This window comes from Hypomesus nipponensis, chromosome 14, assembly GCF_054491055.1.
Source record: "Hypomesus nipponensis isolate SF chromosome 14, ASM5449105v1, whole genome shotgun sequence".
Taxonomy (NCBI): Eukaryota; Metazoa; Chordata; class Actinopteri; order Osmeriformes; family Osmeridae; genus Hypomesus; species Hypomesus nipponensis.
Genome location: NC_140374.1, coordinates 5,315,677 through 5,339,229, shown reverse-complemented (window position 1 = coordinate 5,339,229; position 23,553 = coordinate 5,315,677). Strand labels below are relative to the sequence as shown.

Sequence of the window (23,553 nt, the reverse complement as noted above, 5' to 3'; positions counted from 1 at the left end):
TGGTTTCTTACCCTTCTGAAAACCACCGATACTACGACTACCACTGGCATGTTGCAAATCCTACTGAATTAGCATGTTTTAGTGTTTTTTGTTGTCTTACATCCACGTTAGACACTTGGTGACAACACTAACAGCACAGTCGTTAAAGTACAGTGAGAAATGTAGTGAGTTTCAGGTTTCCATGGTAGCGAGTGTATAACCAGTGTGAGTGGACCATGTCAGCGCAGCAGTGAGGGGGTTAAACCCGTTATTCAGCGACTGAACAATATAGGTGTAGGTGAGACGGATGTTGCCATGGTGACGTGGAGGATTGTGACTTCCTGTCTGATCTCGGTCCTGCCTGTAGTTTCATTCTGACTCGCACGCCAAAGCAGGATGTGTGTGTGTGCGCCTCTTATTTCCTTGCCTGCCTCCCTCCTCACCACACCCCAGGAGCCGGTGTTTTGCTCATAGCAGCTCGCTTGCTCCTGGCTTCTCTGCATCATGGCCTCCTATCCAGGGATCTCCCACAACCTGCAAGGTACAGTGTGGCGCCCGTCTCTCGCGACGAATGTGAACTTCTCGTGAAACTTCTCTGGTTCTTCTTAGCCGAGGCGTGGCTGTGTGGGGGGCCAGGCGAATCCAAGCTGTGGACGCAGTCAGGGCTTCGTCACGAAGCAGGCTGGTTATTTCATGCAGTCCCTTCTCTCTCCTGTGGTTCTGGCTGATCATGTTCTGTTGGTGTCCCTTCTCCTCTGGGTCTGGGTGTGGGTGTGGTTCTGGGCAGCAGAGCAGGTCTGCGAGCTTCTGAAGCACCAGAAGGTTTGTCTGATGAGGCAGGTGAAACAGCACCAGGCCAGGAGCAGGGCAGAGCCAAGGCTACTGGTGAGTTGGAGTCGTTCCTCTGTGGTATAACCCTGTCTGTGAACCATGCACGGGTCTGGAAAGGATTCTCCTTTGAAGGAAATGTATTTGAATCAGACTGTGGTTCTGTTGTGAAATGTTGACCTGGAATGACTGTAATTACCGTGTTCCGCCCCCTAGATGGCGCCAGTTCTAAAAACATGTTGGGCATCACTGTCTTGCTGTGATGGTTCTGATGTTGGCTGAAAAGATGTTGCCTGTTATTGTTGTTTGTTTGTTGTGTGTTCTGAACTTCAGGTTATGAGTCTGTGGAGAGCCTACCTGGTCAACACTAAACAACCTGTCACGGTAAAGGACTAACCCACACACACACAGCTTCAGAGTGTGTGTGTGTGAGTGTATGCATTCTGGTCGGCCATCATTACATCACAAAGCTAGTAGCAGAGAACCAGTGAAGGAAACAGGAAATGCTGTAGAAAAGGCACCTATTAGCACCGTTTAGGTCCACATATCTATCTTCCTCTGCAAGGGTCAGGGAGAGTAACTGATTAACTTCCGAAAAAGAAACAGAGATTGGGAGGGCAGGAAAGGAAAGTATGGTTTTGGGGTAAGAAACAGACAGAGTAATAGAAAAGGAAAGGAGAAAGATGAAAGAGAGATGGGTTTCTGCTGCTGTTGTGAACTTCACCTCAGAGGACAAATGAAGTGCAGGTAAGTAGCAAACGGTCTGTAATCTAAATACACATCCACATAAGAGTCATTAGGCTTTTGTCATCTCTTAACTCATCTCACCAGGCTTGAAGTTTCAATGAAGGCTCGTCTCTGGAAGTTTTCGTCTCAATGAACGGAACATACATACCCACACACACGCACACGCACACACACACACACACACACTCGCACACACACACACAGCAGTCTTCTTGGGAACTCTATCTTGGTGTGGTCAAGTTGAATCAGTTGCCACTTGTCACACTACCTTTGTCTCTCTCTCACCCTCCTTTCTCGACTTCAGCCCCCCCCCCCCAACCACCACACACACACATTCATTAACCGATGTGAGTCAGTTTCTGTTCTCAGTCAGTATGCTAGCACTATGTAGTTAGTCTGACCAGTGTGTGTGTGTGTGGTCTACCTACAGGTAGAGGGTTCTTTCAACTACCTTGAGATCTGCTCCATCGCCATCCACAGCCTCAATCAGGTGACAATCTTCTTATCCGTCTTTTGACACATTTTCCTGTTTTGCATCATTGCGCGTCAGTGTCTCGTCTTAATCTTCTTTTGTTGTGTTCATGCGACAGGATGTGTGGTTTTGGGTCAGGTCATTTTCTTTGAAGCTTGTTCTGTCAGATGAGTGGAAACCTCTTTCCGTTTGAAGCCGTATATGTCAGGCCATCCAGACTTGTCTGTTGTCCTGCCGTGTACCGTGTCAGAAAACACCATCTGATGTCATGCAATAGCTTCAAGATGCTGTAAAGCAGAACTGAAAATGAGTTTGAAGTTCATCACACCACCGAAGAATGCCCATCCAAATTTGAATGGGGAAAAAACAAAACACTGACGGTCTCATTCAGTTCAATTTCAGTGCAACAAAGTTTTCGCGCTTTGCACATGCTTTCAGCAACGCATTTCACACGTATATAATATACTTAGAAGCAAATCACGGAATTTGCTTCACAGCATCTTTAACACCGTCAACCTGCAAATCTGTTGTAATATCCATGTCTGGACTGAACAGTAGTTATTTCTGATGGCTTGACTGTAATGAGGTGTTGTGTAGTTGTGTGGATTGTTTGTCGCTGTATGACATGGGTATAGCTGTGTGGTTCATCCAGTTAGCAGGGATAGGGTAAATTGTGTTGCTGGAAACAGTCGTGGTTATTCAGCAGTTGACTGTGATATTTTCTGAGAGAGATTAGAGGGTGATTGTTAGTTTCCATCCAGTCATCTCCGACCTGCCCACCCACAGACAGGAGCCAGACAGTCAGCTTACAGTGGCTCCTTCATGGCTAACATGACATCCATACCCAACATCAGACCAAACAGCTTGCCTGTGTCTGGGCACTGCATGGTTCCTCCTAGCTCAATACAGATATTGTAATATGACACCTATTGGTTGAGAGTCCGGCAGGGGGGCAGACTGAGCATGTTCGGACCCTATCAGAGCCTCTGTCTGCTCTCCCATGGCAACACGAAGGTTTCCAGGAAGTCTGAGGTGTGTGAGGAGATCCTGAGTGTGTGTGTGTGTGTGTTTGCCCTCCCAGGTGGTGATCGAGACTGACACAGAGGTGTTCCTACTCAGCCTAATGTTTGTGGAGGACCTCGAAGCCATGATCAGTCACGTGACTGCGTCTCTGAAGAAGATCTTTCCTGATTCCTCCCCAGGGTTGGCCCCATGTTCTAAACCAGAGTTCTAGAGTTCTAAGCCTAGACACATTGCTTTAGAATGATCGTAACGACAGATTATTTTGTGTATAACAGGCGTGCGTTTGTCTGTCTCCTTGCTGGTCCTTAGGAAGATCCTAAAAAATGTTCCTCCGGATCTGCAGGAACGCCTGAGGAACCTGACCTCTCATGTGGAGCAACAGCTGGAGGGAACACCGGGACCCTGTGGTCAGTATTGCTTAAAACTGTAGAACCACAGAATCTTTGAACTGTAAAACCACAGAATCCTGGAACGATGATGTAATGACCTGAAGCCTGGATAGAGCAGTCACTGTGTGTGTTTCCGGTACAGGAGGCTTCTCTGACACCTACGCTGCTCTCTGTGACTTCAACGACTTCCGCTGCAGGGAGGAAGTCCAGTGGGTCGGTGCACGCACGCCGATGACATCACATCCTATAATGATAATAAAACGTTATTTTCCAAAGCGCCTTTAAAGATGCTGTAAAGCAGAACTGAAAATGAGTTTTAAGTTCATCACACCACAGAAGAATGTGTTAACTACCCACCCAAATACGAACAAAACACAGACAAGAATGTTAAATTAGGCTTTGACCCCGTCTATACAAAACCTGAAACTGTTCAACGATCAAACTCCACATTTCAATGCACGCTTTTCACATGCTTTCACCAACTAATTTCACATGTATATAATGTACTGAGAACCAAATCATGGAATTTACTTTACAGCATCTTCAAAAGTTGCATCTCATAGCGCTATACGACATCATAAATAAAATGACAATGAATATACAGTAAAGGAAGGGAAAACATGCAACAAGACATCACATCCTGTCTCTTCCTCCATCTATGTATATGTATATCTCCAAAATGCATAAATGTAAATGTATGAAACACGTCGGTGGTTTGTTTGTTTGTCGTTCATCTCCAGGATGTCAACAACATCTACCATGTCCGCAGATGTCGGGAGTTCAGTCTGTTGGACTTCAGTCACCTGGACAGCCAGGACCTGGCCCTGGTTGTGGCCGCTCTCTCCTTCAACCAGTGGTTCACTCGGTTCTCCAGCAGACACTTCAAACTGGTACGGCCTTCTCCTCCGAGGCTGGGATGGACTCTGTCAGGACCATCTCTTAGAGAACAGCTGGATGTGTTCAGGACCTTTCTGACTAGCTATGAAGTGACTGTTTCTCTAGCTCGGCTGGTCCTTGTTACATGTCTCCTGATTGACTTTATTTTCTGTCGTGTTAGCCATGGAAGAAACCTTCAGCTTATACAGGTGATGTGCTTTCCCCCTGCTCCTCTGCCTCCTCCTCCTCCTCCTGGTCCTCCCTCTCGTCCTGCTCCTCCTCCCCATCCACATCCCCCTCCCCCTGCTCCTCCTGGTCCTCCCCCTGCTCCTCCTCCCCATCCCTCTCGTCCTCCTCCTCCTGGTCCTCCCCCTCCCCCTGCTCTTCCTCCCCATCCCCCTCCCCCTGCTCCTCCCTCCAGACTCCAGACGTGCAGCAGCAGGTGCTCTTCATGATCCACAGGTCTCCCAGCCTGGAGGAGCTGTCTCTGGAGGCCAGCGGGCTCAAGCAGTGAGTGTCTCTCTCTCTCTCTCTCTATGTTTCTCTAATTGTTTTATTTACTGGGGCAAAAAAGGCTGCAATGTCCCTTCCTCATTTCATGATGACTACTAGAAGATATGTGTAATTTCAGTCAGTTTATTCAGCCAGCTCAAGGGGGCCACAGGGGGGGCCAGGGACATTTTTACAGGGGCACTGGCCCCTGTAGGCCCCCGTGTAGAACCGCCCCTGCTTCCTCCCCTTCCTTCCTATCCTCCTCCTCCTCCCTCTTCTCCTCCTCCTCCTTCTCCTCCCCTTCTTTCCCCTCCTCCTCCTCCTGCTCCTCATGTTTGCCCCCCTCTGCACCATTTCAGTCTCTGTTTATCCTTTTATTACCTGACCATCTGTTCTCCCTCTACCTGACTTCCATCCTGGGTCTGACTCGTTCTCTAGGGATTTTGCAGTCAAGATGGCAGCTGCCTTGAGAGACAACACCTCCTCGAATCTCCACACCATCAACCTGTCAGCCAATCAGATTGAAGATAAAGGTAGGCACTGTGTAAGCTGAGCCAATCGGTTGTTCTGGTGCTAATGCCAACAGGAGGAAATATTGTTGCTTCCTCAGTCAGGTACACCTTACCAGGCTTTCCACCTTCCTAAGATGAAGGAATTGGTTCAGGGTTCATAATTGGCGTCTACCACATGGAACACATCAGTAGGGCTTGATATCATTTTCAGGAGTGAATATCAGATCAGGCTTATTTTGAGTTATTGTTCAAAATAAAAAAAGTTAAAGAAATTCTGGACAGAACTTTTCTGAGGACATTCTGAGGGAACCCCCAAAGAGTCCTAAGTCCTTTTGAACCCTAAAAGGAGTTCTGCTGTGTTGTTGGCTGGTTCTCCTGGGCGTTCTCCAGGGTTCTGAGGATGTGCTGTCTGTTTCCTGTCACCAGGTGTGATGGCTCTGAGTCTGGAGCTGGACAGCCTGTCCAGAGGTCTCACTCACTTGTCCCTTTCTAGGACCAGTGTGTCTCCCAAAGGTACTGCACACTGCTCATTCAGTCATTCATTCATTTGTTCATTAGTTTATTTGTTCATTCATTCAGTCTTTCATTCATTTGTTCATTCATTTGTTCGTTCACCTGTTCCAGGTGTAGGTGTTCTATCCCAGGTCCTCTCCTCCAACCAGGTGTTCGCCACCTGTCTCACCCACCTGGACTTGTCAGACAACCCAGGCATTCTGGCCACTGATGATGCTATGGTGTGTGTGTCAGTCTATACTCCTGAACTGTCGTGTGTGTGTGTGTGTGTCAGTCTATACTCCTGACCTGTCGTGTGTGTGTGTCAGTCTATACTCCTGACCTGTCGTGTGTGTGTGTCAGTCTATACTCCTGACCTGTCGTGTGTGTGTGTGTGTGTCAGTCTATACTCCTGACCTGCCGTGTGTGTGTGTCAGTCTATACTCCTGACCTGTCGTGTGTGTGTGTGTGTGTCAGTCTATACTCCTGACCTGTCGTGTGTGTGTGTGTGTCAGTCTATACTCCTGACCTGCCGTGTGTGTGTGTCAGTCTATACTCCTGACCTGCCGTGTGTGAGTGTGTCAGTCTATACTCCTGACCTGTCGTGTGTGTGTGTCAGTCTATACTCCTGGCCGTGTGTGTGTGTGTGTGTCAGTCTATACTCCTGGCCGTGTGTGTGTGTGTGTGTCAGTCTATACTCCTGACCTGCCGTGTGTGTCAGTCTATACTCCTGACCTGCTGTGTGTGTGTGTGTCAGTCTATACTCCTGACCTGCCGTGTGTGTGTGTGTCAGTCTATACTCCTGACCTGCCGTGTGTGTGTGTGTCAGTCTATACTCCTGACCTGCCGTGTGTGTGTGTGTGTCAGTCTATACTCCTGACCTGCCGTGTGTGTGTGTGTCAGTCTATACTCCTGACCTGCTGTGTGTTTCTTCCGTCAGAGTCTGTTCCTGTTCCTGTCTCGGACCAACTGTGTGTCCTACCTGGACCTGAGTGGGACTGACTGTCCCCTGGACACTGTGAGTCGCCCGGGACCCCGTCCTCTTTCCTTTGCTTGTTCCACACCCCTCTCCTCTCACCCTCTCCACTCATCCTGTCCTCTCGTCCTTTCATCTTCTTCTCCTCTCCCTCTCCCTCTCCTCCTCTCTTCTCATCATTATTGTCTGCCCCCCAGCTGTTTGTGTCTCTATCTGCTGGCTGCTGCTCCAGACTGGCTCACATCAACCTGGCCAGGAACCCCTTCACTTACAGGTGGGAAACCCTGTTCACACCAGGCCACATCCACACACCCCTCTACCCTCATTCACACCCTCATCTATCACACAAGTGTATTAAACACAAGTGTTTGTGCTTATGTGTGTGACAGTGTGTCTGTGTATGTGTGTGACTGTGTGTGTGTTTGACTGTGTGTGAATGCTTCTTTGTCTACAGGAAGGTACGTGAAGTGACCAGGAGTGTGAGAGAGTTCTTCAGTCAATGTGAGAGACTGCAGTACTGTGGTCTGTCCCAAACCAGGCTGCCTGCCCAGGCTCTCAGGTGAGTCCGCCTCTACAGGGGAGATATACCAAGGGCACCCAGACTCCAATCATGTGATACACTGTAGCATGATGTCATATATAGTCGGTGTGTTGTGATAGGGTGTGCTGTTGTGAGCTGTTTGTGGTTGTTGTTGCTGTCAGGTTGTTGCTGCAGGGTCTGGCTACAAACCCTGACCTAAGTGGGCTGGAGCTGGACATTAGCAGCTGTGAGGTACAGCCACATAAACACACACACACACACACATATACATCTGCTACCTATTAGAGACCGATCCTGTATTTTGAGTACTGTGGTGTGTGTGTATATATGTGTGTGTGTATATGTGTGTGTGTATGTATGTGTGTGTGTATATGTGTGTGTGTGTGTGTGTGTGTGTGTGTGCAGCTGAGGTCCTGTGGGGCCCAGGTGATCCAGGAGCACATCTTTGAACCCAAGGCCATCAGTAGTCTGGACCTTTCAGACAACGGTACAGAGAAACCTCTCCTTCTCCTACACCTCCCTCCTGGATCCCTCCTTCACACAGACAAGGACACAAGTCCTTCAAATAATCCTCTGATACATCAAAACCTCTCCCTCCCCCTCCCCCTCCCCCTCCCCCTCCCCCTCCTCCTCCCCCTCCCCCTCCCCCTCCCCCTCCCCCTCCCCCTCCCCCTCCCCCTCCCCCTCCCCCTCCCCCTCCCCCTCTCCCCCTCTCCCTCTCCCTCTCTCTCTCTCTCTCTCTCTCTCTCTCTCTCTCTCTCTCTCTCTCTCTCTCTCTCTCTCTCTCTCTCTCTCTCTCTCTCTCTCTCTCTCTCTCTCTCTCAGGTCTGGAGAGTGACATGGTGACACTGGTGTTGTCTCTGGGTCGTAGTCCCTCCATCAGACACCTAGCTCTGGGACGTAACTTCGCTATGAAGTCCAGGTTGGACACTCACACACACTCACACCTACACACCTACACACACACACACACACACATGCTATGTCCTGCCTCACAGTCCCCGTGCCTTGTCTCTGTCCTCCAGAGCTCTGACAGACGTCCTGCAGCGCATCGTTCAGCTCATCCAGGAGGAAGACTGTGTGAGTGGAGACCACACAGTGTCACATGCACTGTCATGAGTGGGGGGTGTGTGTGAAAAGGCAATGAATTGTCGTTAGTGAGTGTGTGTGAGTGAGCTGGTGTGTGTGTGAGCTGGTGTACATGTGTGTGAGCTGTTGTGTGTGTGTGTGTGTGTGGAGGCCCAGAGCCCTGCCCTCTGGCTGACCTCTCCACAGCTCAGATAAGAGCAGGAGGCCGGCCGGGGCGTGGCTCTCTTTAGAGGGAGGCTGGAGACGGGGACGAGTCCACAGGGACATCCACAAGGGCTCAATTACCCAGAATCCTCTCCTGGGAGACATGCCCTGCCTCTGTAATTACCCACAGAGCAGCTGAGATGATTAAAACAGTCTGAACACAGCTGTGTGTGTGTGTGTCTGTATGTGCACGTGTGTGTTTGTATGTGTATTTGTTTGTTTGTTTGTGTGTGTGTGTGTGTGTGAGTGCATGTGTGTGTGTGTGTGTGTGTGTGTGCAGCCCCTGGAATCTCTGTCAGTGTGTGACTCCAAACTGAAGACCGCCACCACCATCCTGATCAACGCCCTGGCGAGCAATGTGTGCCTGCGCCGTGTCGATCTGACCGGCAACGCCATCGGGGACACCGGCGCCAAGATGGTGGCCAAGGCCCTGCTCATCAACACCACTCTGAGGTTCAGACACGACCCCAGACACGACCCCAGACACGACCCCAGACACGACCCCAGACACGACCCCAGACACGACCCCAGACACGACCCCAGACACGACGTCAGACACGACCTCAGACACGACCCCAGACACAACCCCAGACACGACCCCAGAAACGACCCCAGACACGACCTCAGACACGACCTCAGACACGACCCCAGACACGACCCCAGACACGACCCCAGACACGACCCCAGACACGACCCCAGACACGACCCCAGACACGACCCCAGACACGACCTCAGACACGACCCCAGACACGACTCCAGACACGACCCCAGACACGACCCCAGACACGACCCCAGACACGACCCCAGACACGACCCCAGACAAGACCTCAGACACGACCCCAGACACGACCCCAGACACGACCCCAGACACGACCCCAGACACGACCCAAGACACGACCTCAGACACGACCTCAGACACGACCCCAGACACGACCCCAGACACGACCTCAGACACGACCCCAGACACAACCCTGTTCCACTGCCCTGCTCATCAGTGTGTGTGTGTGTGTGTGTGTATGTCTGTCCTCAGGTCTCTGGTGTGGGATAGAAATAACATTACAGCAAGGGGCTTCCAGGATGTGGCCAATGCCATGGAGAGGTTAGACGCGCGCGCACACACACACACATACAGAGACACATACATACACACATGCGTGCGCACACACGCGTGTATTTTCATGCATGTGTGTATTTTCATGTTATGTGTGTAGGAACTTCACCCTCCAGCACATGTCCCTGCCGCTGTCAGACGTGACTCAGAGCTGCCGCAGCACCCCCGTCAGGACGGAGCAGGCCTTGCAGCAGGTAGGACCCCCTCCCCGCCCGCCCGGCCGCCCAGCCAGACGCCTGACTGAAAAACACTATCTCCCAGGAGCCTCACTACTATGTCAAATCTGCCTTGTATGAAGAGCTGTTCTGCTACATCTGTCTCTGTGTGTGTATGTCTGTGTGTGTGTGTGTGTGTGTGTACAGATCCAGGCGTGTCTGTTGAGGAACAACCAGAACAGGTCTGAATGTCCAGACCAGATTCTCTATCAGGGCCTGAAGACCGTCCAGTCTGAACAGGTCAGCCTCCATGGGACAATCACAAAGTGCAGCAAGTGCGGCTTCTTTCGAAGATGATTGTGAGGACAGGTGTGTGTTTCTGTCTGCATCCTTCCCTCAGATGGTCTACGGCCTCTGTCAACGCCTCCAGGACAGCCTGAGACCTCTGACCCCTTGCAGCATACAGGAAGTGGAGGAAGACATCCTGTCTGCACAGGAAGTGCTCTGCGATGCCCGCAGCTCCATCAGGGTAGGAGACACACACCCTGCGGTCACGTGACGGACAGAACTGGCATCAAATACTCTGAATCTGGTCACAAGCTTTGTTTTTTTCCAGAGTAAAAGGTTGATAAAAAACGATTAACGTGTGTGTTTCCATGATGGTGAGAGACTGAGGGCCTCATTTACTAACATTGCGACCGCAGCTTAATCTGCGCCTTTGCCCAACCGCAAATAGTGCACGGTGTCTGCATTTTGCGTGGTGTTTATCAAACCAGATCCTCGTCGGGCAATCAGCGCCTTACCCCGCCCTTTAGTGTTTAATAGCGCGCCGTTAAAAGACGGGAGAAATCGCTATTTTACGCCTGAAATGGGCGCAATCCTGTTAGTAAACGAGGCCCTGAGTGTTGTGTTGTGTGCAGTTGCTGCCCTGTCTGTGGGAGCTGGGCAGGGCGCCCTCTGGTGGTGAGGCCCAGCAGCACATCCTCAGCCATGCCACCACTGCTCTGAGTCATGAGGCTAGCAAGGAGATCCAGGTAAACAGTGCTAAACACACAGCTTGGACCTGTGTGTGTTGATCTCAGCGTGTGTGTGTGTGTGTTATGATTCTGGTTTTGTTCAATTGCTGTCGTTGTGTGTGTGGCCGTTTCTACGTTTGTTGGGGCTCTGCTTTGGTGAAATTGCCTGTGTATGTGTGTCATTTTGTGTGTGTGTGTGTGTGTGTGTGTGTGTAGGAGCTGTCCGAGGCCCTGCTCTCTGCAGCCCAGACGGAGTGTCCTGGCGTGGCCCTGAGGTCAGAGGTCGTGGAAGCTTTGGAGGCGTGCGTGAGGAGGAAGAGCAGGCAGACTGAGATGTTCATCCAGGAAGCGCTGCTGCAGCACGCGACATGCACCATCAGCAGCAAGCTGAGGTGCGCCGCTCAGTCCTGCTCACATCAAGGAGACCCATATCTAGACGAAATATGTTACACTTAAAATAAGACAATTACCTAGAGTCATATTTCAGTGAGAGCAGCTAAATGAATCATTGTCCTAATATACATTTTTAAAAAGCTAATCATCATGGGCCCCGACTCTCCACCTCCATTAGTGCTCTGACAAGACAAAACAGACTCACGGATCATAACCAAGCGACTGAACTATGACGAGTGTTTGTCTGCTTTCTCTTGCTCTCCCTTTCTCTCTCTTTCCTCTGTCTCTCCTTCAGCGAGGTGAAACAGGCAGTCATCCTCTCTCTGGTGGAGAGCATCATAGAACACATTCTGAAGAACCTAGCTCTGTCCCAGAACTCACTGGTGAGAGTGTGTGTGTGTGTGTTGTGTGTGTGCTGCGTGGTTTAGTGGTGTGCGTGTGTATGTGTGTGTGTGTGTAGTAGTAGTAAAAGTGACCCGCCTTCTCTGATCTCAGGACCAGCATATGCGCGAGCATACAGGCTCCACCCCTCGAACCAACAATGTTCCCCAGCTGCGATTGGTGGAACAGTTCCCTACTGATGAGGTCAGAGGCCTTAGAATACTCACAGACCAATCACCTTTACAGGACTGCAGCTCACATTCAAACTAACTGTCTTTCCTCCTCCTCCTCCACCTCCTCCACCTCTTCCTCCACCTCTTCCTCCTCCTCCTCCACCACCTACTCCACCTCCTCCAACTCAGTATGTTCCAGTGACGTGGAGGAACAGCTTCCTCTCCAAGAGCATCCGGCCCGCCCCCTCAGTGAAGAGTAACAAACACCTCCTGTTCCTCCTCTTCCTCCTCCCCCTCATCCTACGACTCCTCCCCCTCCTTTCTTTTTACTTCTCCTCCTCCTCATGAAACACACACACACAGATCACCCAGAGCACGCTATGATATTGAACTGTCCCTAGAAGTCCCACTGGAAGAGAGAAGAGGCTTAAGTACAGCACAGACCACATTTAGAACCAGGATGATGTGTGTCAATGTTCCACTGTTCTGCTGATCTATATATGCGGGCGTGCGTGTGTTCGTGTGTGGGTGCGTGTGTGTGTGTGTGCGCCGATGTGTGTTTACGTGAATATGTGTCAGAGTGACTTGGTATGGTTAACCCTTTGTCTGCTAAACACAGCAGCTCCGGTGGGCCTCTGTCGTTGTGAACAGGGAGGGGAGGAGGTTACACTGGGGTACTGCTCTACTGACCAGAGCTGCTGGTCTGATGTCAGGACACAGGGTGTGTGTGTGTGCGCGTGTGCTGACAGGAGGCAGTGCTGTGTGTGTGTGTGTGCGCGTGTGTGGGCATGCCCGTGTGCCCTGCTGATAGAAGACAGTGCTGTGTGCGTGCGTGTGTGTCCTGCTGACTGGAGACAGTGCTGTGGCTAACTGGAGCATGGCCCGCTTACTTTCAGACCACTGAACCAGGGAGGGGGGAATGAGGAGGGAGAGGTGGGGGGGTGGGGGTGAGGAGGAGAGGGGGATGAGGAGAGGGGGATGAGGGGGAAGAGGTGGAGGGGGGGGGGTGAGGAGGGATAGGTAGAGGATGGAGCTGAGGGGGGGCAGTGGTGGGAGGGGCTGAGTTTTGGGGTCACAGACAGACAACCATTTCACAGCTGCTCCCTACCCCCTCCCTCATCCCCCTCTCCCTCCCTCTAGCTCTCCCTCCTCTCTCTATCTCTCTATCTCACCGTCCTCTCTCTATCTCTCTCTCTCACTTCTCTCTATCTCTCACTTCTCTCTATCTCTCCCTGGATAGTTTAGGTTCCAGGTAGAGATTATTCAGTATGCAGCTGAGTCTGTAATTACAGCATCCAACCATCCATCTGTCCTTCCCCTCTGATCATGCCATCCATCCATCTTCCATCTCATCTGAATTATTGTCTGCCTAAAGCCCCTCTCTCTCTATCACACTCTGTCTCTCTCTCTCTTTCTGTTCAGAATGCTTTATTGGCATGTGCGGGTTGAGCAGTATTGCCAAAGCAGTCCACATTGAAGGGACATTTTAACATAAATATCCTAACATATAACAAGGAGTCTGACAATGATAATATGACAAAATGGCAGTAGCATAGTGAGTCGGAGACAGTAGAAAAGTAACAGATAAATGCATGTTATACCGAAAGGTTTGAACAATCCTACTGTCCCTTAGGTTGTGACATTGAGATACATATCTAGCGGCAAGACTTGCTGTAGGCCCTTCGCCCAGAGATATCCTCTCTCTCTCTGCTAATGTATTTGTCCTCTGGTCTTCTCCTCCTCTCTTTCTCTCTTCCCTGCTCAGTTTTGAGCTCCTCCCCCTCTTTCTCTCTCTCTCTCTCTCTCTCTCTCTCTCTCTCTCTCTCTCTCTCTCTCTCTCTCTCTCTCTCTCTCTCTCTCTCTCTCTCTCTCTCTCTCTCTCTCTCTCTCTCTCTCTCTCACACTCTCTCTCTCTCTCTCTCTCTCAGTTCCTCGCTCTCTCTCTGTTGTCATAATAGTATTCTCCTGTATTTCACATACTGTACATTCTACCATACATCTTTCAACCGTGTGGGTTGTACCAACACCCCCCCCCCCACCTCCCTCTCTCTCCCTATCCCACTTCTCTCTCTCTGCCCCCCCTTCCTCTTGCCGCTCCCCTCTCTCTCCCTGCCTCCCCCTCTCTCCGTCTGCAGGTCTGTTGGATGTGGACTGGGAGCAGCCGGCGAGAGAGAAAGAGAGAGAGTGGAGCATGCACCATCAGCATGGAGGAGCCGGGGGATGGGGGTGGGGGGAAGGAGGGGGAGGGGATCTCTCAGGGGCTGAGGGAGGGAGTGGGCGGGCCCGGTCGTCGTCGGCGACGCTGCTGTCAGTCAGCGCGTCAGGCCAGCGTCGGGCTGCTGGCCCCGCCCACCCAGGCAGGGAGGCGGGTGCTGCAGCCCAGGCTCCTGCTCGCTCCGCGGCTCCTAGCAACACCAAGCCCCGGCAACCGTCGTCTGCCGCCACGGCAACCCCTATGGACCTGCCCACGGCCGGCCAGACGCTCAGGCACTACACCCGGTCCAGACCGAGACCCCCCCAGCGATCACACACACAGCCCCCCAGCAAGCCTGCCTCGCAGCCCCAGGTAAGACAGCAGTACGGAGGGATGGGGGGGAGGGAAGAAAGGAAGACACGGAGAGAGAGAGAGGGAGAGAGAGAGAGCGAGAGAGAGCGAGGAGGGGGGTGCAGCGGGAAGCTAATTATTGGAAGAGAAATGTGTTCCGTGCGAGCGAGGGATGGGGGAGAGGGATGGAGAAAAATGAAGCAGGGGAACGGCTGATCACAGCAGAGGGAACCGCGGAGAGGGAGAGGCGGAGAGATGGAGAGATGGAGAGATGGAAGGATGGGGGAGGGAGCTGTTCTCTGATGACGGTCTATTGCTCAGGTTATTGCAGTAGTGGAGAGAACGGTGTCTGTAGCAAACAGCTCTCTCCTCTCTTCCTTCTTCCCTCCCTCCTCCTTTCTCCCTCCCCCCTCTCCCTCTCTCGTCTCCCTCCACCCCCCCCCCACTCCCTTTTTCTGGCACCCTCGTTCTGTCGCTCCCTGTTCATCTCTGTTTTTATCATGTCAGAATGACTGTTGTTGTGATGGAGGATGTTCTTTCAGCTGTGTGTGTGTTATTCTCCTGTCGCAGTATAGCAGCTCATCTGTTCTGCTGGTTGTGTGCGTGTGCGTGTGTGTGTGTGTGTGTGTGCAGCTGTCCTCAGGGCAGGGTCGAGCTTCTATCCTCGAGTCTATTTTTCCCAAACTGGTTTCTCTTGTGTTGATGTGTATTCTTTGGGTGTGCTAGATAGTGTGTGTGTGTGTGTGCGTGCATGCGTGTGTGTGTGCATGCATGCGTGTGTGTGTCGGTCCAGCTTCGGTCTATCTCTCTGTCATCTCCGTGGTGAAATAGCTCTACTCTGCCCACCGAGATTTAGATGGTTCAACCCCTTAATAATTCATCTTTCACATAAAGAAGGGGCTCTCCCTCTCTCTCTGTATCTCCCTCTCTCTCTGTGTATCTCTCTCTCTCTCTCCCTCTCTCTCTCTCTCTCTCTCTCTCCTCTCTCTCTCTCTCTCTCTCTCTCTCTCTCTCTCTCTCTCTCTCTGTATCTCCCTCTCTCTCTCTGTGTATCTCTCTCTCTCTCTCTCTCTCTCTCTCTCTCTCTCTCTCTCTCTCTCTCTCTCTCTCTCTCTCTCTCTCTCTCTCTCTCTCTCTCTGTATCTCCCTCTCTCTCTCTGTGTGTCTCTCTCTCTGTATCTCTCTCTCTTCCTCTCATCCAAACTCTTGGGGATAGGAGGATCCCTCTTTAACATGGATTGTCTGAATGGAAGCTCTGCGTGACATCTCCATCAGCTCTGCAGTAGGTGTGTGTGAGATGAATGTGTGCTGTGTGGCGCAGGGACGCTCGGGGGCTGTGTCTCCTGGTTTCTGGGCACGTTCCGGTGTGTTCCGTGATGGGATATCTCTCTCTGGGTTGCAGTAGCACGGCGAGCCCTGCTCAAACAGAGAACCCACAGCTCTGAAACACTCGCCAGCTACATGGAGACGTTTGGGCTTGTGTGTAGGTGGTCATTTGGAACATGTCGTAACGCAAGAACGTGTGTGTGTGTGTGTGGTGAAGGGGGAGGGGGGGTGGTGGTGGTGGGGAGGTCAGTGTGCCTTTCTGACAGGACTCTTCTCAGATCTGTGACGTTTGGAGCGGTAGGGACGTGGTAACCATGGATCCCGGTGGACGGGCACACCTGACGGCCTCTCCAGGAACAGACCGTCAACTGTCCCCCCCCCCCCCCCCCCCCCGGAACACACAGAGGACACGTGATGTCTGCGGCTCAGACAGTCTCTGTCTCAGACAGTCTCTGTCTCAGACAGTCTCTGCTCATACAGTCTCTGTCTCAGACAGTCTCTGTCTCAGACAGTCTCTGCTCAGACAGTTTCTGTCTCAGACAGTCTCTGCTCAGACAGTCTCTGCTCAGACAGTCTCTGTCTCAGACAGTCTCTGCTCAGACAGTCTCTGTCTCAGACAGTCTCTGCTCAGACAGTCTCTGTCTCAGACAGTCTCTGCTCAGACAGTCTCTGTCTCAGACAGTCTCTGCTCAGACAGTCTCTGTCTCAGACAGTCTCTGCTCAGACAGTCTCTGCTCAGACAGTCTCTGTCTCAGACAGTCTCTGCTCAGACAGTCTCTGTCTCAGACAGTCTTTGCTCAGACAGTCTCTGTCTCAGACAGTCTCCAGTGTCTGCAATATCTGCTTGTACACCTAGGCGTCTCTCTTTAGGATCCTACGCTCAGCTGCTTATTTGGCTAGCATTAGGCTTTAGCACATAAGGGGCCAACATACACACAAACACACACACACACACTGTGTTAACGAATGTCAAATATGTTGTGCCCTTCATGTTGACCATGTGCCATATTGGGAGTATGGATGTGTGTGTGTGTTTGTCATGTGTGTAAGATGACGTCTTGGCTGGCGGACCAAGAGAACAGGTGGTGGCTGGTGGTGCTGCTGCCACCGTGGCAACAGAAGGACCGTTGCACACGGCAACCCTCGAGCTGATGGTGATTCAGTTGCCTGTTTTTTGGTTGTAGTTTCCAATTTGGACCTATTGGACCTTATTTGTGTAGTGTGACAGAAGGTGTTCAGACCAAGCTTAGCATCAGTACCAGCCCCAACCCCATCACCAACCACAGCCCTAGTTCTACCCCCATCACCAACCATAGCCCTAGTTCTAACCCCATCACCAACCATAGCCATAGTTCTAACCCCATCACCAGCCATAGCCCTAGTTCTACCCCCATCACCAACCATAGCCCTAGTTCTACCCCCATCACCAGACATAGCCCTAGTTCTACCCCCATCACCAGACATAGCCCTAGTTCTACCCCCATCACCAGCCATAGCCCTAGTTCTACCCCCATCACCAACCATAGCCCTAGTTCTAACCCCATCACCAACCATAGCCATAGTTCTAACCCCATCACCAGCCATAGCCCTAGTTCTAACCCCATCACCAGACATAGCCCTAGTTCTACCCCCATCACCAACCATAGCCCTAGTTCTACCCCCATCACCAGACATAGCCATAGTTCTACCCCCATCACCAGACATAGCCCTAGTTCTAACCCCATCACCAGACATAGCCCTAGTTCTAACCCCATCACCAGCTGTAGCCCTAGTTCTACCCCCATCACCAACCATAGCCCTAGTTCTACCCCCATCACCAGACATAGCCCTAGTTCTAACCCCATCACCAGACATAGCCCTAGTTCTAACCCCATCACCAGCTGTAGCCCTAGTTCTACCCCCATCACCAACCATAGCCCTAGTTCTACCCCCATCACCAGACATAGCCCTAGTTCTAACCCCATCACCAGCTGTAGCCCTAGTTCTACCCCCATCACCAGCCATAGCCCCAGCCCAATCCCCAACCCATGGCCTAACCCCAGCCCTAACCTCAGCCTTTCAGTGTCTCGTGTCCAATGGCAAATGGAGACAAGCCCGACAGACCACACTATTCCAGGAAGAGAGCATCTCATAGAGTAGTAAGTGTGTTTTTATGTTGCTTCCTGAAGATGGAATGGAGTGATATGTGTTGGAGCTCTGTGATTGGGTGGAAGGTGCTAAATGATTTATAATCAATTTCCCATGCAGCATGGTGGGTCATTTGCATATGGTTGCTACGGTAGCTGTATCTCTGCAGCGGCTCTCCTACACACTGAAAATACACTGCCTGGAGCCCCGCGTGCGTGTGTGTGTGTGTTGGTGTGTATGTATTTGTGTGTGTGTGTCAGAGATTAAAAATGAAAGATGCCAAGTCCTTGACTGTAGTCTCAGTTCAAAGCTGGAAGAAATGGATTGAATGTCACAGGTCACAAATCTGTCAGGTTGGAGGAGAGGGAGAGAGAGGGAGAGAGAGGGAGAGAAAGAGGGCAGTCCTGGTGAAGGGTGAACCAGTGAGGTTTAATCACTGTGGGTGAACTGTTACAGGACCTCCTGACTCATGCCCATCCTGTGTGTGTGTGTGTGTGTGTGCAGGAGGGGGCAGACACCGAGAATGAGGCCAGCGAGACGATGGGCAGGGTGGACGAGGGAGTAGAAGAGTTCTTCACCAAGAAGATCCTTCCCGATGACCCCCTGTGAGTAAACACGGGCGAACACCTCGCATAGACACCGAGAGCCCCCAAGGGATGGAGCCATGGAAATCTGTCCTCACCCACGCACCTGCCACCCTCACATCCCACTCGCTCCTTAACACCCCCCCTGTGCGTCAACACAATCTCACACACGGCCTACCCACACCCTACCCACACGCATGCTCACACGCTCCCATTGAAGTCACACAGCCCTGTACGGATTCTCACCCTCCTTCCTCCCTCTCTCCAGCCCCATTTAGACAGCCTGCTCCGGGCAGGAATATGGGCCCTTTATGCCGCCCGCGCATTCCTGTATAAAAGGGATGAACACGGAATAGTGGGTCATTGTTGTAGCGGCATTAAGCCGGCAGTGGAGGTAGTCCCAGAGTCGAATCCCGTCTGTGTAATAAGGAGAGGCGTCGGGGTGGGATTGCACGCACTAGCTACGACGCTAACGTCGCGCCTCGGATTCTGGAACGCCGGCATGCTACCTAAAATCACACACAGGGCAGCGCTTTGACACCATGGTTTGGTTTGGTGTGAACAAACCTTCCTAATGATGGGTGTTCTTTAAGGAACCCTTGCGAAATGATGTATCTGTATAAAAGGGGCTTCAGAGTGATCACTCGCCTAGCATGGTTGAAGGGTGTCAGTGTGCAGGAACACCTCCACAACACCAACCATGCTAGGTCAGAGATGGAGGAACGCATTCCGATATGGGCCACAAACACACCCTGCTCACTTCCTCTCAGCTCCAGATACACTCCCTGCCAGCGACAGATGAGAGTATCTGATTGGTCGGACACTGAGCAGTGTTTCTGCTGTTTCTGCTGCAGAAAGGCCAAGGGGGAGGAGCTCCCCGACCAAGCTCCGCCCACAGAGCCACGCTCCGCCTCCCCAGCCCTGCCCATCACCTCTACAGACCCTCCCACCTCTACCACATGTGAAGCCCCTCCCACCTCTACACCGGCCCTCCCTTCCACGCCCGCCCCGCCCTCCTCCCTCGTCTCCTCCACCCCCACCCCCCCTCCTGCCTTCCCAGGCTCCACCCCTCTCAGCACCGCCCCCTCCAAAAACATCAAGAAGAAGTTCGGCGACTTCTTTGCCTTTAAGAAGGTTCGGGCGGGGAGGGGGCAAAGGGCGATGGAGGGTCGGAGGTCAAAGCCAAGAAGACCTCCATCGCCGACCTGATTCGGCCCCTCAGGGATGCGGCCCGGGCCGAGAAAGAGAGGGAGAAGGAGAAAGAGAGGGAGAGAGGGAAGGCGGAGGAGGCCGGTGTTAACCATTCTGATGCCACCGTCACAGAAGGAGGAGCTTCCGAGGACAAGATGGCCCCCGCCGCCCCTCCCCCTGACGGCCCCGCCCCCTCTGCCCCCCCCACCACCCCGCCGACCCCCGTCTCTCCCGCTCCCGCCCCCGCCGAGCCGGGCTCCGCCCCCGCCGGCCCCGCCCCCGACGTGGCCCCGCCTTCAGGTTGGGAGAAGAGCCGCACGCCTGATGAGGGTCGGAGGGTGAAGGTCGCACGGAGGTCGCTGAGGGAGGGGAAGTCGCAGTCCCTCATCCTGCTGACCGGCCTGGAGGACCCAGCCAGCACCCACGGGAGGGTGAGACACACACACACACAGTCACTTACACACACACACTCAAGCTCACACACACACACACACACACACACACACTCGCTGACACTAAAGTGTGGGTGCTGCTGCTGTTTTTCAGAAGCACGCCTCAGAGACCTCCTCTAGTTTTGAACAGAGGCTCCATGTCATGCTGCACCGCATGGGCGTGGCCAAAACCCCCCCTGCAGACCCCAAGACCTGCCAGGTAGGGCTGGGAGTGAGTGTGTGTGCGTGAGTGTGTGAGTTTGTGCGTGTGTGTTGTCCTGCTCTCTCTCATGTTCTGAGCTCTGAGAGTTGGAAGGTTTCATGCAGGATTAGCTCCCCCCCCCCCCTGCAGTTTAAATGAATATTACTGTTCACTATCTACGGTGCCTGAGAATAGAATAGAGGGGATTTAACTTGTCAAGACCATAGAAGCCTTACTTATCAGTCCAGGTATGAGCGTGTGTGAGTGTACGTGCGCAAGAGAGAGAGAGATGAATGTTAACATCTATCTGGTCTTTTTCTAGAACAAAGAGGAGGAGCTTAGGAAAGCCAACTCAGAGGGTAAGACTGGTGTGTGTGTGTGTGTGTTATTGTGTGTTACTTTGTGTGTGTGTGTGTTCCTGTGTATGTTACTGTGTTTGTGTGTATTAGTTTGTGTGTTTGTTCCATTTGGCCTACTCAGCATTGTGGTGTTGACCCTGATGAGGGCAGAACAGAGAGCATCATGGGACTCCTCTCAAGCAGAGGTCACACTCCAGGTCATTTTATGATGTGTGTGTGTGTGACTGTCTCAGCAGATGTCTGTATTGGGTTCAATCCTACACATCAGCCTGCATCACTTACATCAATGTGCCTGGTGTGTGTGTGTGTGTGTATATGTGTGTGTGTGTGTGTGTGTGTGTGTGTGAGTCCTAACCTGCCCCTGTCCCCCAGGTGCTATCCTGGACCGAAAACCCGAGCCGCCTCCCACTTTTCTGAAGCCTCGGACCATGTCCACATCATCAGGTACCTCCAGATCCTCCACACCCGGCTGGATGACTGCTTCTCTGCCCGCTTGACTGACTGGATCCTCCCTCTCTCACCAGACTCCCGCAGGCCCGTCGCCACGCTGGACCCCCTCCGACCCGACAGACCGCCCCTCTCTGGCCGCCCGGCCGGCCCACTCCCACCCAAACCCGCCATCGCAGCCAAGCCCCCGCTCCCTGCCCCGCGCCCCTCCACGAGCCCCCTCCCAGCTTCCGCCGCACCCCCCTGCACCCCCCCACCGGCCGGCCCCCGCCAGCCCAGCCCGGTCTTGGACAGCCGGCCGGCCCCCGCGCCCCACCAGGCCACGTCCGCGGACCACTCCCCCTGCCCCTCCCCCAGGAGGGAGCCCCCCCCGGCTCCCTCACCTCGCCGCCTCAGCACCCTGGAGGGCAGGGAGCGCTCCGAGAGAGCACAATCAGTCACGGATGGTACACTAACACACACAGGCACGCATACACACAGGCGCGTAGGTTTCCTTATGCATGACACATTTTGAAAACTGCTAATCTGACCGTCCCCCCCCACACTTTTTATTGCAAACCTTATATTGGTTCTTTAAGAGTTAGGCAAAAACATCTACACGTCCCATCCACATTTGATAACAAACATGTGCCCCAGCTTATAGACATGCACACATACAAATGATTGTACTCTAATGAGCGTACACACTGAGGCAGAAGGGTCTAGAGTCTAAACTCTCCTCCACTTTGTTGTGTTTTGTGTTTTTCTCTCACACCACTAAGACTGTCTGTGTGTGTGTCTGTGTGTCTGATCCTCCCAGAGAGCCTTCCTAAGCCCCGCCCCCGCATGAAGCCCCTCCCCCAGCGGCGAGCTGTGTCCGTGCACGAGGACGCCCTCCGTGACCACGCCCCCCTGCTCGCTGAAGGTGAGGTCCTGGCCTCGTCCGCTCTCCCCCCTCTCCTCTACCTCGTGCCCCTCTGGTCTGATGTCGTTCGCCCTCTTATCTCCTGAGCCACTCTGAGGCTCCACCTCTGAGGCAATATCAGTGACGTTTGTTTTGTTTACAACCATCGAATCACCGCGGCGATTGGGAGCCTAGCTGTATCTCGGGGGAAGTGAAGTCTGGTGTGGAGTCTTGACGTCATCCGTAATGGAACATCCCTCCCTCCCTCCCTCCCTCCCTCCCTCCCTCCCTCCCTCCCTCCCTCCCTCCCTCCCTCCCTCCCTCCCTCCCTCCCTCCCTCCCTCCCTCCCTCCCTCCCTCCCTCCCTCCCTCCCTCCCTCCCCCTCTCACTCCCTCTCACTCCCTCTCACTCCCTCTCACTCCCTCTCACTCCCTCTCACTCCCTCTCTCACTCGCTCGCTCTCTCTCTCTCCTCAGAACTGAAGGCGGTCCTGCCTCGCCTACAGAGGTCCCCTGTGCGCAAGCATGTCACCCTGGGGGAGTTGCCCCCCTGCAGTGAAGACGCCCCCGTGGGGGCGGGGGGTGAGTAGGAGGGGGTTAGGGGAGGGAAGGAGGGGGTGAGTCAGAGGGAGGGAAGGAGGGGGTTCGGGGACGGGGTTTAAGGGAGAGAGCAGGGAGTAACATGAAAGAGTTTATAACATGTTACTTACTCTTGCTCCCTTTAAATTCTAACACACTTTCTGCTTCACTCATTGAAACAGCAGGAGAGAGGAAAGATGCAAAGGAAGAAAAGGTGGAGGAGAGGAAGGCAGAGAAGAGAACTGGAGGAGGAATGACAACGGACTGTAAGCCAGTTCCAGAAGTTGACCCAGGCCCTGGCCTGGATCCAGGGCCCAAAACTGGCCCATCTCCAGCCACAGGCCTAGGCTCAGGCCCAGGTCTAGGCGCAACAGGGGTCCAGGAGGACCCTGGAAAGAGCACAGAGGAAAAGGGGGCGACGGTCTCACAACAGCACACGGTGAAGTCAGAACCATCAGACCAAAGAACTGAGCCCCACCTTTCTGACACACACATGGACTGACCTGCCCAGAGTCTATTTTCTACCATGTCTACCTTTGCCTTGCACGCCACATGATGTACAAAAACAAAAGCAAACAATTATGAACACAATGTTTTAAAAAAAGAGTGTAAATCCATACCTATACTTGTTAATAATGATTAAAACGTTGATTGAGAAGAGTCAACAACTCGTGTTTCTGTTTGACGTCATAGATAATAAAACGGAATATGGTGACGGGTCTGACACACACACACACACACACACACACAACTTCTGCACAGGACTGGACATGTCCTGTCTCCATGGTAACGTCTCTCCGTGGTAACGACTCCCTCCAAGCCTCCAGGAAGCTGAGCTGGCAGGAGGAGGACAGGATGGCCACATGAGGACCATCTGTGTGTCAGAGGGGAAAGCCAGGTGTGTGTGTTTGTGCCCGAATGAGTGAGTGACCATGAGAATGAAAAGATATTAGAAACAGATCCTGGGTTTTCTCTGAGAATGAGAGGACAGAAGGACAGACGGCGCAACAGGTGTACAAAAGATCCATCA

General features: G+C 52.7%; 1 protein-coding gene across 1 annotated transcript; it reads left to right on the top strand.

The window, feature by feature from the left end:
* The first annotated feature begins 483 nt into the window (after positions 1-483).
* carmil2 (capping protein regulator and myosin 1 linker 2) lies at positions 484-23,183 on the top strand. Its single transcript, XM_084671736.1, is given in 41 exon segments — positions 484-525; positions 589-864; positions 1,141-1,191; positions 1,985-2,044; positions 3,108-3,229; positions 3,359-3,456; positions 3,581-3,651; positions 4,179-4,328; positions 4,736-4,824; positions 5,245-5,339; positions 5,745-5,831; positions 5,943-6,052; positions 6,751-6,828; positions 6,984-7,060; positions 7,241-7,345; positions 7,489-7,558; positions 7,733-7,814; positions 8,153-8,249; positions 8,353-8,407; positions 8,901-9,073; positions 9,651-9,719; positions 9,832-9,925; positions 10,094-10,186; positions 10,287-10,415; positions 10,807-10,920; positions 11,119-11,294; positions 11,591-11,678; positions 11,791-11,880; positions 12,039-12,105; positions 13,985-14,415; positions 18,352-18,452; positions 19,286-19,575; positions 19,578-19,810; positions 19,874-20,053; positions 20,169-20,273; positions 20,578-20,614; positions 20,987-21,058; positions 21,139-21,507; positions 21,861-21,965; positions 22,422-22,526; positions 22,706-23,183. Coding segments are annotated over 41 exon segments (5,256 nt in total). The 3' UTR covers positions 23,026-23,183.
* Positions 23,184-23,553: the final 370 nt, after the last annotated feature.